At 43.8% G+C, this 16,026-nt stretch overlaps 1 protein-coding gene across 3 annotated transcripts in view; it reads left to right on the top strand.

Annotated features, from left to right (window-relative positions):
- LOC118789537 (tensin-like) overlaps window positions 1–16,026 on the top strand; it is a 130,687-nt gene that overhangs the window by 25,533 nt on the left and 89,128 nt on the right. For all 3 annotated transcript variants that reach the window (XM_036546006.1, XM_036546008.1, XM_036546007.1), the window contains exons 2-3: window positions 3,651–3,765; window positions 14,794–14,831. In XM_036546006.1, coding sequence (XP_036401899.1) covers window positions 3,651–3,765; window positions 14,794–14,831 — 153 coding nt within the window. The remainder of the gene's footprint in view (window positions 1–3,650; window positions 3,766–14,793; window positions 14,832–16,026) is intronic.

Below are 16,026 nucleotides of genomic sequence, written 5' to 3'. Positions count from 1 at the left end.
AAGCTATCCAGGTCGCCCTTGGTGAGCGGTTCTTCTAAGTGAGGGCATTATAATGTCAAATAAGCAGACCTCTGTGTGAGTGCCTCTCTGACGATGTGCGCTGGAGGGAGTATGAGTCAGTGCTGACCCCTGTCTGGGGCACTGTGTCATACAGGTGGCCTTCCAGGGGATTCCCACGTTCAGTCTGGAATCTTAATTCCGTGGAAGACTCCCCTGTGGAACAGTGATTGCGGAGCCAGGAGAGTGCGTGCGGTACCTGTGTGAGCGGAAATGCAGATGTAGAGTGAGGGAGACTCTGTTTTTTTTTTTTTTTTTTTTTTCCAGAGGGTCTGCTTTTTACAGACAGTTGGTAATGCGGGGGCAGTATGTGGGCGGGTTATAGGCGGAGCACACAGGCCTTACCCCATGCTTCTCCAGGGCCCAGTGCACTTGCGCCCATGGGCTCAGTCCCTCAGCACTGGTGATGATGTGGGATGCTGTTGTGGGATGTGGGATGCAGCTGCTTTTGTGTCACCCTTTGAACACACTGTAGGGAATTTGCTGGTTTCCCCCAGTTACCCCAACCCTTCACCCTTCACCCCATCTCTTCAAAATACACAATAAACAAGCTGTAAGGATGTTGGCATGCTGCTAACAAATGGAAACAATTAGATGTGTGAAAGAGCTGCACTGTGTTGTTTGTGCAATGTATGTTGCTGTTATTTTGGGTTTAAAAGGCTGGTCTTTTATAGGTGTTCAGGGACTAACATAAGTCCACTTTATGTCTGTTTGTTTAATTCTTTGGGAAGGATGATTAGACTCATAAAGGAGGCTTTATGGCTACAGAGCAGCTGCCAAAGGATCACAGATCATCATTAACAGGAATGAAGTCTTTCCTTTTTCTCTGCCTAAAATGAGACCCCCAGCAGTACATGATGGCGGGTGTGGAGAGATGATCAACTGGACACAGCAGTGTGACGTTCAGTTCCATAAACGTGAAGTTTGATTGCTTGAATACGTTCAGTTGTTTAAAAGCAATGTTGTTATGAGGATGGCGAGATTGGCACATCCACACTGTGGTCCTTTGTGTCTCCTGCCTCTGAGTTTGATCTCCTTTCTCTGTGTCACGTACAGGTATGCAAACACCCAAACACACACAGACATGCACACATACACACATGCACACACAATTACATACACACACCTTCACAGACACATCCGTAGACACGTGAGATGAACACACAGACACTTATGATTCTTTCTTGTAGGCTCAGGCCTTGCAGATTAAAATGTGTTTTAGCAGATCACAGCTAAATAATATGATCAATTACATGCAGCACAGCATAAAAACATTAAAACACACATTCACACGCACAAGTTTCATGCCCATATGCACATTCACAAAAGTGCCCAAATACACTCACTCAAATACACAAACACACTCACACACACACACACACACGCACACACACACACACACACACACACACACACACACACACACACACACAAACCCACACACTGTGGAATTGGACATGAATGAATGTAACAGCAGGATACCAGGGACATCAGAATGAAGCTAATTCAAGCCATGCTGCAGAAAAAAAGTTCCCACAAACAGCACTATTCCTGTTGGATCTGTGTGTAGCTCAGTTAAGAATAACTGAGGTTATCCAGCTGTTTTTTTTCATTATTTTTCTAGCACACACCCTGTGTCAGTATTGTAGATAGTATTTTATCCAAATCTTTTATATAGTAAAAAAAGACGTGGGGTTACAACAATTACTGGATGAATATTGTCTGGCAAACATTTAATCGTTTTACAAATGTATACTTTCTTTACGCTCGGCTGGCTTTGTTGAGTGGCATGCGTTCTCTACTGTATGTGTTCTACAGTGTACAGTAACACAGACTTGTGAAGCTAAATCAGGGAAGGGAGGATAAATAGTACAGGCAGGCGAGATAAACAGGCGGTAGAGATGAAAGATGCTCAAAATGAAAGTTACAGATGTAATTATGGTTCCTACAAATTCTAGACGGCAGCAGTTTTGCTGGAAAGCTGAGGGAGCACATGCCCTCTCAGTCTCAGTGGGCCTAATGCCACTGGTCGGTGTTATGTACTTTCTGCTGCTTTATGTGTTGTATTTTTGCATTCTGTCTCAGTGCTCCTTTTTAAAACAAGCTGTGAGGAAACACAAAAGAAACACATATTGTGGCTAACATCAGTGCCATTGCCTGTGAAGACATGCGTTGTTACTGTGTGAAACCCGCCCTGACTGCTTGTTGCGGAGCGCAGCTAGATCAAAAGGGATGCAAACGCACCAAGCTGATGTTGTGATGATAGCAGTGGTTTGCGTTAATTTGATTTCATGCAAACAGACCTCTGGGGAGAGATTACAATGTCCTTCAATGCATATACACATAGGAGTAATAGGAAGAAAGTTTGTGGTGAGTGAAGTTCACCTTGTCTCTGTACATTAACTGTGCATGGATTGATATTTTTCTTTGACATGAGCCTTTAAAGTGAAGCCTTTTTTTATCTCATTCACATCTCTTTCAGCATTATTTCCCAGCGGGATTGTTTTACCGACCGTGAAAGAGAAGGCTTGCTGTGTGCTGTGACACTCTTTTTTTACTGCCTGTGTTTCTCAGAGCGTCAGCACTTTTCCCCATTATGAACTTAGCAGATGCCCTTATGCGGGGTGACACACAGAACCTGCGTTTTATATGTTGCCTGTTTTTGTCGATGAGTGTTTTACTGAAGTAGTTTGGGTTAGGCTCCCACCTGCAGGCCATAACAGCAATACCCCATTCAGCACAGGGCACCCTAAAAATGACAGCACACAGCATCAAGGCTTCCATGGGCGTCAGTTTTTTTTGGTCGGGGTTTGAGAATGAGCAGGGCATTTCTTTGGTTTAATTTCTGAACATGCCCTGTTGGAGGAGCTCCATTGCCCGCACTCTCTCTAGAGGCACACATGTTTTATCAAAATGGGAGAGGGCTCTCGACTCTCTAGAGGGGACCAAAGCCCACTCACAGCAAGAGATAAAATGTGAACCAGCTGCACAAATATTCTGCGGAACTGATGTCACGTGTGGAGTGACTAAGGATGTCCATCACAAAGAGCACAGTTAGCCCAGAAAACAAAGGGTGAATACGATATGCTTTTCTGCCGAGCTCAATCTGGAGAATGTTATTGTGGAATCGGTCAATTTAACTTCTCTTTTACCCCCCTCTCCCAGAAAAAAGGTAGACAGACAGGAAGCAGAAATGGCTGAAAGATGTAATTATGTGGAAAAGAAAACAACTGCCTCGGACAAGGGTCCTTTCAGGAAAACTATGTTGTGAGATCGAAATGGTTTCAGAAAGGGTCTACACAACACACCTGCAGTTTGCACGGGGACTATTGCTACATGTTTTTTTTTCCCAGATCTGCCTTGTTCTTGGACGCTGCGCTGAATTATGGGTAATTTGTCAGAGGACTGGAGCAGAGATAGTTTATTAGGTATATTATGCACTTTGCATTCCTTGGTGGAATGTTCGGTTTATGTACATCATTGACAGAATTTCAAATGAAGTAAAAATACAATGTATGCAGGATCCATTACCTTGTCACTAGAGGACCTTTGGGAGGATGTATTAATCATCCTTTGTCTCTAATTCCCCACAGCCGGAGGACTTTGAGGCGGTCCACTCCCACACCTTCAGAGTGAAGACGTTCAAGAAGGCCAAGGCCTGCGGGGTGTGCAAGCAGACGGTCAGCAAGGAGGGCCTCATCTGCCGAGGTCAGTCCAGAGGAGGGGAGGGGTCTCTGGGGGTGGGGTGGGGGGTCTATCTGAGTAACATCAGTAATACTTTACCCTCTGACCTTAAGAAGAGGAAATACCAATGGGGGTGGGGGAGTAAAATGAGTCAAAGTAACTACCCTCTCACATGGACAGAAGGGTTCTCTTCGAAAATAAGGAGATCAGGTCATTTTTAACACATCCAGTGATCATGTGTTAATGGTGCTGATGCATGACAGTGGGACAGAGTGAATTGTGGCCCTGGTGTTGATCAGGGGAGAGAGGTTCTTCACCCACAGTGACAAATAAACAGGTTTGTGAAAGGTTGTAATCCATGTAAAACAAAGAAATATCCACGTGAGGAAATCTCCATTCATTTCACCAGTGCTTCAACAATGAATGCCTTCTTCAAGGTATGGTAACTCCCACCAGATCTCCACCCTCTGACACCTTCTGATAGTTGACAAGCCCATTAATCCACTAATACAGTTTGGTAGACAAAAGGTTTACTTTTTACATACAGTAATAGTTACATTCCTTGGTCAAGGGCCCTGGTGTAAACAGGGGCCAGGGCTCACAAAAATTGTCATGTCTGGTCCTTGGTTAGTGCTCCTGGATCTCATGCTTTACAACCCCTATCAGGAAACGGGTGGCAATTTGAGCTGGCACCTATGGAGGAAAGTTCGGGTGTGGCATTTCCCCCTGGCAGGCAAGGGGTATCTCATTTGCAGCTTCGAAAAAATCACAGAGACATCCGGCTCCATTGTTCCCGCTGTCACAGGAGAGCTCCGTGGAAGCGGGCCAGTGTGGTTCCAGTAATCCGACAGTTTTGTTGTCTTTTCCAAGTGAAACTGAAACAATATCTAGAGAAAAAAAGTTAAGTTCTGTTTGGAGCTGTTGGTACAGCAAACATGGTCTCAAGAAGTGTGTTTGCTTTGCTAGCTATAGACTTAACCGAGAAAAACCTCCAAATTCCTTTCTGTATGAAATAGATGTATTGGGAGTTTTATTATGCAATTTGTGTTTATAAAATGATCATGGCAGTTTTCTGTGAAAAAGGGCCATATAGAAGTTTGATGATTAAATCTAATATTTCTTTCTGCTGGTCCTGTGCCACTTCTGAAGACATCCCTGAAATTATAAAGTAAATATTAATACATTTCTCCTCTTTCCACAAGTATAAATTATCTCATATCCTGGGCGGTAAATGCAGGAAGGGGTGGGATATGACTTCCTAACAGTATCTAGCTGTATTATCTCAGGCATCTTAACACAACACAGTTTCGTGTGAGAAACAAGAATAGTATTAATTAAGGATGTATATGAATGTGTCTTGAAATTGTGCAAATTGTTGGTTATATAAAGTGTGGGAAATGAAGGCCAATCGAGGGGTGGTTTGTAACACTGGCAGGAGCATGGCTGCTTCACCAGCCCTGTAAGATGGATGAATCTCAGGATTTAGGACAGACAGTCAAGGCTCATCATTCTGGCTTCATATTGAACTTCTTTCTCCAGCTGTGAGAATTGATCTAGTTCAGAGTGCCTGCGTGCTGTGAGCAGTGAATGAATTTCCTGTTGCCAAAGCAACTGCACATTACAAAGGACACAGGTATGAATGGGTATTTTATATTGTGCGGTCAATGAGATGTGCAATCACGACACACTGACAGTTATAAACTGCTTAACTGGTTGATTATTTGGTGTGACCTCTGTGTAGCCTGAGAAATCTTTTGCTTCTGGTTTTTATCCATTATGTATTACAGGTTACTGCTCCCATTGGGCACATGCTGTTTACAGTGGAATTTTGTCCTAGTTATGGTCAGTCACAATGTGATGAGTGTACAGCTTTTGCTGTTGATTTGATCTATTGTTAATTGTAAGTTTTATCTGCTCGTCTGCATTATGGGTAAAGTGTGGGAATCACACTGTAATTCTTGTTTATTTGTTTATGGTGCAGATAAACAGTGAACTATTTCATGCCATTTGTACTGATTAGATTGTTCAGCTGCCTCTAGTTTCCATGAGGCATGTAGTTAGGACAGTATCCCAATGCAGCTGATCTCCTAGACACTGGACAGTGGTCATCCACTACAGGTTTCTCTGAAATTGATTTACAGCAGAGGGTCTGATATGATTGGCGTCTGAAACTTTCACCTGAGCATCGCTGGCATGTAAACCTTATTAGTGTCCTCTAACAGCTTCTCTCCTGTCTGTTGAGTGACAGAGATTTTAGCTGGCTGTCTCAGACACACCAAGAGGCAGGCCTGTATCAGCAGGTCTGACGAGACTAAAACCTAACCTATCTTGACAGCCAGAGGCCATCTTTGAATTCAGAGGTGATATCTTGTTGTCTGTGGTCTCTCTCTTAACCTGGGCCAAACTGATTCTAAAGTTACTGCATATGTCTTAAGACCAGGGAGATCTACAACATATTTATATTCTGCTGCCTGACTGTTATCCAATAACAAATCAAGTTTATTCAGAGCAGAATCCTTAATGATGGAAAAACATTTTATGCAGAGGATGATGAAATATTAGTCATTCTGTCCCTGACCATTTAATATATCTAACTGAAGACTGAAATCACTTTGACTAGATATCCACATTTTTAGATATTTTAAAAGGAAACCTATGGCAAGTATTTGGTTGGACGTATGAACACTCTGTGTGTTAATATGTGGCAGATGATACACATTGTTCAAGTAAATAAAATTGAGCATTTAGCAACATGCTATCATTTTAGCGTACATGTGGCTGTAGTGGGTAGGGCTGCCTTGTTTATCTGCATGAAGCACATCTGTATGGAGATCCAGAGGGGGATAACTACAGCTGAAATAAAATGCATACCAAAAAAGATTACTGTCAATCACCTGCATTTGTAGAACCATATTCCCCTTTCTGTTATTAGCACCCTACTGAATATAAAATATATATCTCAATGCATATTCTACTGCATGATCAGGGGTCTTTTATAGAATGGACTTTCAGTTTGTCTGTCCCCTAGCTGTAGATTGCACGGTTGGGAAAATATGGTTACACTAGAATAAGCTGATCCCCCGCTGTCCTTCTAAACTATGCAGGAAGAGAATTGCGGGTTGCGAGATGCTCTGTGCTATGGCGTGTCGCTCAATGAATGGTTTAAATTAATCCGCCCACTGAACACCTGGAGGAAACTCATTAACCATTTTCAGCACCATGTGTCCAGTGGACAGCTCCCCCTGGCAGCCAGCCAGCCAGTGGCAGGATTGAACAGCAGAGAGTCATAGCTCTCAGGTAAATTGTATAGCTGCTGCTGTAGAGTGCTTGTTCTCTTTGAATGTTCTGCAATATCCCTCTAGCACAATGGAGGAGAGCCAAGACTGAAGACGTATTACAAAAATGCCCTTTCAATTATGGCAGCCGCCATGAAAACTTGAGTCTGTTTTTCACAGCCGCTCCAGCAACTGATGGTGATCAGTGGATTTGATGTGTCGGCACTTCAGGGGCAGTCATCTCTGGTTCTGTGGGTATAAGACAAGTTGTGGATTTTACAGGGGCACTTTGATTCAGCAGCTGAAGCACTTGATTGGTTTAAATGTACAGGTGTCATTCTGAATAATCTACAATTGACGCAGCTGGGTCTTAATAGTGTCTTACCTGAGTCAGCAGTTGAATGGTTGAAATTTGCAGGTGATTGATCAGATTTTACTGCCATTTTTGAATCATCAGTGGTTTCAGTAAAATGGATTTTATTTGTCATTCAGTCAGTTGTTGATGTGTAGATCTTTGATGTCTTTGATGAAGGAGCTGGCTAATATTTGAGAGGACACCCCTCCCAACCCCCTCCTTTTAAGGACTTCGACATCTGCAGTTGAAAATCATAACCCATGCAAATCCCCTCCACATCTGTGGTGCATGCCTGTACCTCCAAGTAAAAGTGACGCAAGCCCTTCCAGGAGGGGGCAGGGGACAGGCAGTGCTCGACCGATGTGCTCTGACACAGAGGGCTCGCTCACTCAATTAATTCCTTTGCACCACTGATTTTACAAATTAAAGAGGGCCAACAGAGACTGCTTTAATGAGCGCCGTGTGGCTGTGTACATGAATTTAGTGCCTGGGTGAAGGTGCTGGCACAGGCATAGTAAACACGCGCTTTGATCTCAATCTCTCGGTCCCTCTCTGCAGTGCTGCTGCATGGTAGTCGGGCAGCCTTTGAAGAACTTGGCAGCCGCGCCATTGGCGCTGTTAAAATTAGCCGTGCTGCATTATCCTAGATAAGAGCCCGCCGTAGAAAGCCCCGCTTTGAGCGCGCCTGAACAAACGGCACGAAAGTGGGACACCTGACAGGGCCCGGGCAGGCTGCGGCAAGGGAGGAGACTTTGGCATTCGCGTCGCCTAAGAGGAGGCTGTGGAGCGGCCCCGTCCTGAGGCCAGGGGATCTGGAAGGAGAGAGATCAGTTTCCCAGCAGCCTTGCAGACAGAGGTTGCTTCAGTCAGGGAAGGCTTGGAGTCACAACAGATGACAGCGGCTTGTGGGATATTCCATTTATCTGCTTTTATAAATATTTTATATGGAGGTGAAAGGCTAAAATCCAGACAGCCCTTTGCTGCTCCAGAGGGCTCTGTCACTGGACAGATAACAACCTACATTAAAGAGAGAATAGCAAGCCCACATTGATCAGGCAGGGTCTTTTATTCTTTTGATCTGAGTATGAATAATAAGGGTTTGTTCAGTACATATGGTGACATGTCAGTTGGGTTATAAATGCAATGTGTAACCAACAGAATGCCAAAGTGGGTGTGGCCACATACAGTGAACTGCAGAATTCTGCTTAGATCATACAGAAACACATCATGTGGATTATTAGCTTAGTGTTGTATGTATATGACTGTCTATATGATTTAATCAGAATTCTTCCCAACCTGCAGCAGTTTGCTGTAAGTGGCCTCATCCATTCTTTGGCATTCTGTCACACAATGGAACTCTTTTGGGAACGAATCCCATCAATTAGCAAATTAAGAGTGAAGTGAGAAGAGGTGGGTTTTAAATCAATTTGGTAAGGGGTGCCAATAAAGAGACAACCAACCAAGATGGACAGGGGAGACCGCACAAGCTTAGTGTGGGGAGTAAGGTGACATCACACTATGAAGTCTATTCTTAAAGCTGTCATTCAAAATGATTCGTATCGCATGGCCAGCCAGACCTGATCTGATTAGACAGGAGGGAGAAGCTTATGCTAAGACATACTGTAGGTACCCCTGAAAAGCCAATGAAACACTCACTCTTTGTAAGCAATGAACAAAGGACACACACTCCACGCTTTAAATGGCACTGTTCAGATGTTAGTCAGTCTGTGACAGGTCATTAAAAACAGATGTATACTGTTCCTGCATTTGGGAAGCAGAGGCCATACTGAGGACCTGTGTGTGTGTGTGTCCTCTCTGACCTTTGTGTACAAACACGAGAATGTCGCACATGCTTCTGCTTCTCCAGCATGTCTAGGACATGGTGCTCTGGTCCATCACAATAGGAGTGCCCACCAAGTATGTGCTGTGGTGCGGGATTCACTGAGATGCCACAACATTTTTGTGTTTCTGCCGCTGCAAAGCAGAGCATGAAAGATGGATTGCCGTCATGCTCATGGAGTGTTTACTGCCAATAAAAATGGAGTTTATCTGAATGTGTTAATTCTCCTGGGGCTCTTTTGAGCCCAAAAGGAACAGCACTGTATGAACTCCTGAGGGGAGATAGAGCAGAGCTAGCCATGACTCATACCATGCGTGGTACCTCGTGGGTGCTTTCATGGCATGTTCTGTTTCGAATGTAGATTATGGGAACCTGCTATTTATTTTGATTGCATTACAATCTCATTCCCTTCCCCTGGGCCAGGCTGAATGTTTTTCTTGTGTGCTGATTAAAGGCTGCTTTGCTCATGTGCTACCCTCGGTTTCACTGGCGCTGAGGCGTGAGGCTTGAGCAATGCCAGGAGAATGAGGAGCTCTTAGCCTCTTAGCTCTTAGACTTCGGCCCGTCATGATATATTTCATTGGATGTGTTATTAATCATCCCCAGATGTGTCCCTGGTGGCACGCGCGCACACTCGCACATATACGCGTGTGCGCACACACGCGGCCATTAGAGTGCGCTAACATGATTACACCCCTCGTGCAGCTCAATTAGGCATCCCATGAGGCCTCTCTCCCCTTCCTGGAACTGCATTAAACAAATGAGGGCGGCAGATTGATGCACAAACCAGTTGCCTCTGTCATCATGATGGATTGCCCTTGCCTTGTGTCTAGTATTGTTATCTTTATTAGTTAAATAGTGTCCCTCTTGTAATCAAACAATTGGCCTGAAAACCTGAAAGCATCACAGCTACATAGATCGGTTAACTTGACTACTTCCGTTGTTCTCTGCTGAGGGGAAGACAATGTCTTATTTATATTTCTTTCATACAGATGGCACAAAAAGAAGGTTTTTCTCCAACACTGTGACAACCACAGTGGTAACAGCACCCGAATGACGTTTCCTAGTCCTACTTCTACACTGTTAACAACACCAAAGAGCTCACTGGTAGCTATGCTGTTGTAACAGTGCCATCTTGTGGAGCTTTTTAGAAATGCAGAACATTAAAACCAGCATGTGATTGCCAAAGGTGTGATGATAATGTGTGCTCCAATGGCTATATAATATTTTAAAAGGATGTTTGTTTGATTAGACATTTTAAATCCTTCTTTGTGTGTGAGATGGAATTGAGTACTCCCACCTTTGGCCACCACATGCTCTGTAATCTTGGCAAGATCCCATCTCTACACTCATAACTTTACATGACATATCTGCAGAATGAAGAGAGGCCCAACAACTGTCTTCTATGTGTGGGCAGTGTGTCATCCAGGGGTGTCATCTGATCCTCTCTTTCCCAGCAGCCTCTGTGTCTATATGCAGGTTGAACATTCCTCTGTACAGAAGCTGTGAGGGGGCACACATAATGTTACCTCTCATGAAATCTCTGCAGAGGATTTCCCCAGATCAAGCGCCTGCCTGGCTTTGACTCAGATCAGTGCCTTTAAATACACAGAAAATGTGTGACATCTTTCAGCACGAAAATAATGTATCTCTAGCGATTATGTCTGGTTTAAAATATCTATATGTTGCTTTAAATTGAAAAACAACTTGATGTTAGTTACTTGAATTAACCTTAGGTTATATTTCAATTACTGTCACAGCAGGCAGTGTTTAAACCAGTGTCCTCCTCAGTCATGAAAATTGTATGCATGTTACCAGGAAGAGAAGGCAGTTTTTCATTCTTGTAGTCTCCCACGAGGGGGCAGCAAAGTAGAGGGAATGACAGTTAACTTGACCAATTACACGACTGAAATAAACCAGATAATCACAGCAGTGTGGTATGTAGGAACAGTATGGTGAAAATCCAGGAATGCTTGTAAATCATGGCTGTTTGCTAGCAGACACAGCTTCTAACTCACAGGAACTGTGTATTTCAAAGTGTGAACTGGTCACACCTGCATCTCTGCCCTCTGCTGTGTGATCATTTTAGTCTGTCTTTAGGTATTTGATTTGATCCTTGTATTCTTTTCTAACGAAGCTTAAGCAAACCAGTAGTCTGTCTTTGCCCAATGTTTAGTGCTTTGATGCTTTCAAGAGGCTAACCAGAATGTGACAATATCTCCTCCCGCATTCTTTAGTAATGGAGCAAAATTGAGTCTTTTTTAAATTGACATTTAGCCTTACTTTTGTCACATTACTGCAGATGAACGTTTGGAGGAGCTGTGCAAGGTTCCACAGAAGGTGTTAGAATTCCCATTTGTGACAGGAAGCTCTAATTTGCTTTATGTTGACAAAGGATGCATTTTCTTTTTCCACCATCCAATGGCCAAACAGCTCCATACCTGCAGGAATATACTGTTTATGATGCAGTAGGTCATAATTCCACCCCTAAAGCACATTTTGCCATCAAAATGTGGGAATCAGCTGAAGCGGTTATTTGTTCACAACTATTGCAGTGATCAGAGATAATATAAGTATCAGTTGAAGCAGCCAATAATGTCTGAGTATTAGTTGAAATGGTCATTGGTATGTAAATATCAGGTGAAGTATATTCCACCTCGCTTCAGCCTCTATGGCTAAAACTTAATTTAGTGACAGTGTAGCCAACCATGTTACAATGACCAGTGTACTTGCTGTACTCTCTGCTTTGCTTCTGTATCTACTCTGCCATTTTGCTTTGCATCCTACAGGATGACATGCCTAACTAATGTCATTACATGTTGTCCATTTATGTAGATGAATATTTACAGAAGAAAATCAATTTATAGTAGCTTTTGCAAAGACACAGTTGCTCTGCCCTTTGTTAGATTTGGACTTCTAGCATTTTGGTTAAAGCTGTTTTCTTAATCATTGCACTGTACTTCTCAAATGGGTGTGCCCAATTGTCTCATAAGACAAAGGTCTGAGGGCTTAATGTGAGTCATGAGGTGGGATCAACTGCTGCAGACTGTCTGAGTTCAACCAGAAGGGCGTACTCTGACCCACACCGAAATGATGCCAATCAGGGACCACCCAAACACGCAACACTGTCAGAGCACTGACCCATCCCAGCTGTGGTCTGAGTGGGCACAGGGAATTCTGGGATGTTTTGGGTATAGTCAGTCATTAACTGCAGATGGTACAGCCTGTGGAAAATGATGGTTGTGTATGGTAAGGGTGGATCCCAAAAGAGCAAAACCAGGATGTGAGGTGTGTGTGTGTGTGTGTGTGTATACACATGCTTATGTTTTTGTGTTTGTTGGTGTGATTGTTCTAGGCTCAATATAGAGCCATGTGACTGTGTTGTTTCTGTGGAACCAGCCCATTTCAGCCTCTCAGTTGAAACAGCCAGAGAGAGGAAATGTCTAAACCCCCCACTCTCTGACACACACACACACACACACACACACACACAAAACACTTTGGCACCACATTCCGTACGCCCAATCAGATAGGATCCAGCCCTTGTTACTCCTGAAGCTCTTCAGCACATGACACACCTCCCACTCCCAGTCCTCCACTCCCTTTCTCTCCCTCCTCCCTTCAGGGCTCTCTGTTTATACCCAAAGCCATGATTTCCTAACAAGGCTAATCCCGGGAGGAACTGGAGTGTGAGTTTTCCTTTCGCACCCAATATGGCAGTTCTGTGTTCCTGGAGTAGCTGCTGCTGGAGGAAGCCTGCTCAGTGTCCATATGCTGGGAGGAGAGGGGTGCTCAGATGTGGGTGGAGCTGTGTCGTATGTCTGTTTCCTCTCTACGTGCACAGGGTAGCGGGCTCAGTGGAGCTGTGTGGCGTGGTGTTACAGTTTAGAGATGGCTTTGTAGATGGATCAAACACTGTGGGTATTTTGTTCTGCTTTTTACTGTAACTTGAAGTACAGGCACTCAATAACAGACCCTTTGAATAAAGTCCATATTTTTTGAGTGATCTGTCACACCAGATGACAAGCAACAGGCTGTTTTCTGTTCAGTTCTGGAATAAAATCATTACATAGGAAATGACACCAACAGCTAAAGATGATCCACAGGGTCTGGCCAGATGTTTAGTTTCCATGTTGCTTTTCTCATTCAGAGCCTGTAATGAGAGCAGACTTTAAACAGTAAATTAGACTGTTGTTCATTTTCTGCTGTTCTCCCTGCAGCAACAGTGTGGTTACAATGCTAAAACAGATACTGTGATGTGTGTGTGTGTGTGTGTGTGTGACTTGATAGATGAATCAAGCTGTCATTATTCTAATATACACCCTAATATTTCAAACCATGATTGGGCACACCCTCACACTCTCAGCTCTTTCCCCACACTAAACACACACACCCGTCACACTATGAGCCCCACACACGGCCAAGCACTCTCGACTCCACACCCATACATCCTCACACTCTGAACACCGCCTGAATACGAGAACCATGTGAGCGCCATGTAAGCACCAGGCCAGATGCATTTTTTTCTGAGCTGTTCTTTATGGGAACTTCACCCTGCCCCAGAGCTATGAGAGGTTGTTTAAAACTTAAGACCAGTCACAAAAATAATCATAATAAATATTAGACATACTTCAGAAATGATTCCAGACAGGAAGAATGGCATATTACAAAAAATATGACTCCATTGTAAGCATCAACTTTTGAACTTTGTCGGAGAATCCATTCTGATAACATTATTAAGGTTTGCTCATTTTATAAGGTATTAGATGTAGGGCACAGAATTACAAGTGTATTTTCACACTGTAGCCATGATGAGAGCCTAGGAATAGCATGAGAAACTGAACCACGACAAACCTCCGACTTCAGATGGTCATTCAACAGTCCCTCAGAGTACAATGTTCAGAAAATGGACACTGGGGCAGTCTTTCAGGGAAAAATCTTTTGGGGAAAACGTCCAGGAGAACCAGGTTTTCTAGAAAGAAACTGTTAGGTGACAGTTTTTAAGGGAGAGTTATGAATTACATAGATGAGAAAATGAGGCTTCAAGCACCTCATAATGGGTGGAGCTACTGGGTGCTGTCAGTCACTGACTTGTATGAACCAACCTCTCTTGAGTGAATCAAATCTCTCTAGTCTCCGTAGCAAATCATTTTGATGGGTTTTTATTAAAATGATGACACCACTTATTTAAGGGATTGTGATGCTTCAAAGCCCTGTCTCTAGTCTTGAGCAGGCCCGGAGGGATTCCAGTTTCAAAATTTTACTTTTAGCAGCGTATAATTCAGGCCCAAGGCACAGTCCCAAACATGACTACAACCTGTAAAACAGGGCTTGATCTGATCTGGAGCCAGGCCTCTGCTATACCGAACACTGGAGAGTATCAGGCTGCTAATGGCAAATCATATTTGACTTGGACCAAAGCGTAGACACGTTTTAGAACTTGGACTGAGCTGTGCATTTCAGTGTAATTTCAAGGTCTTATTTTATTTTGTTTTGCAATATTTTGAGTCAGTATTTAACAAATGTGTACAGATTCCTGATAAGGGGTGGACTAAATGTGTGTTTCCTCTGTTTTCTTTCAGTATGCCGATTAACTTGCCACAAGAAATGCGAACTGAAGGTAAGAGCAAGAACTTGCTTCACTAATTACTACTGTACTGTGTGTTTAACAGGCTGACCATGCACACACACACATATGCTATGATGACTATTACAAGCATTAGCAGTGCACAAGTGCTAACAATAGGCAAAAAGCCAATCTGTAGCAGTGAATCTCGAACCATGCCATCCTTGTTTCTGCAATGACTCGGTTTCTTGTCTTATTTGTGAGGAACGGTCTTGGGAGGATCATGACTGCGACTCCAAACATGTCTTATCAAAAAGGGAAGCACTTTGTTGAGGCTGGGTTTGGGGATGGGTTTTTGTGTTTCTGAACGTCGGTGTGCTTGCATTCTCAGAACATCCTGAGAACCTCAAAGAAAGTGCTCCCTGTCCCAGACCCTGTTTGGCTTGGCCGAACCCTTGCCCATTTGCCTTCGCCACTCCTAAAAATAAACCTTCCCTCGACTCCTACGTCGCCGGGGGGGTCGTTACATGATGGAATTGTTTTTGAGGCAAGGACACGTGAAGAAAGGGAAAGGGGAGAGGGTGGGGGCAGGTTCACAGAGGGTATGTGTGTGTTTGTGTGTGTATGTGGGGGGGGGGGGCATTGAAGAGAGAAAGGGGGAAGTTAACAAGACAATGCTATTTTTTAACAGGATGAGAGAACAGGATTCTGATCTGGGGCTCTCTCCTCTGTCTGTTGGCCATTAGAGGCACAGCAGTGGTGTGATTGGGCTCATAGAGCTGCCAGGGGTGCCTAGGAGGCAAACAGGAAATTCCAGGGGTGCAGGGCAACATGGAGAAGGGGGGGTGCTGGGTTCAGCCTCCTGTGGGGGTTACCATGCCGTGTCCGTGCTTTGTTTTTGTAAGTGTCAAAGTTGCAGTGCTGCAGTTTACACACATGCCCCGTATCTCAGATCGTGTCCACGTGCCTCAAAACATGTTGGATCCAAATGCTTCCACAGATACAAGCACTCTGCAACACAACCTGAATGAAAGCATCTCCACAAAACCGAGTGTGGAGAGTGAATACAGCCAGGGCTATGGGCAGGAAAAAAAATGGGTGCTAAAATGATGCCATTCTTTCTCATTGATAGCCAGAACACCAGAGGAAAATGTTAAAAATCCTGATCAGAATCAAGATTTTTATTGGTTAAATTCAAAAATGTTTGCAATCTGTTTTGAAATGAAAGAAAAACGCCTTCTGTAAAGAA

The sequence above is a fragment of the Megalops cyprinoides genome, chromosome 14, assembly GCF_013368585.1.
Source record: "Megalops cyprinoides isolate fMegCyp1 chromosome 14, fMegCyp1.pri, whole genome shotgun sequence".
Taxonomy (NCBI): domain Eukaryota; kingdom Metazoa; phylum Chordata; class Actinopteri; order Elopiformes; family Megalopidae; genus Megalops; species Megalops cyprinoides.
The sequence above is the reverse complement of the archived record's forward strand: the minus strand, read 5'-3'. Positions and strand labels throughout refer to the sequence as shown.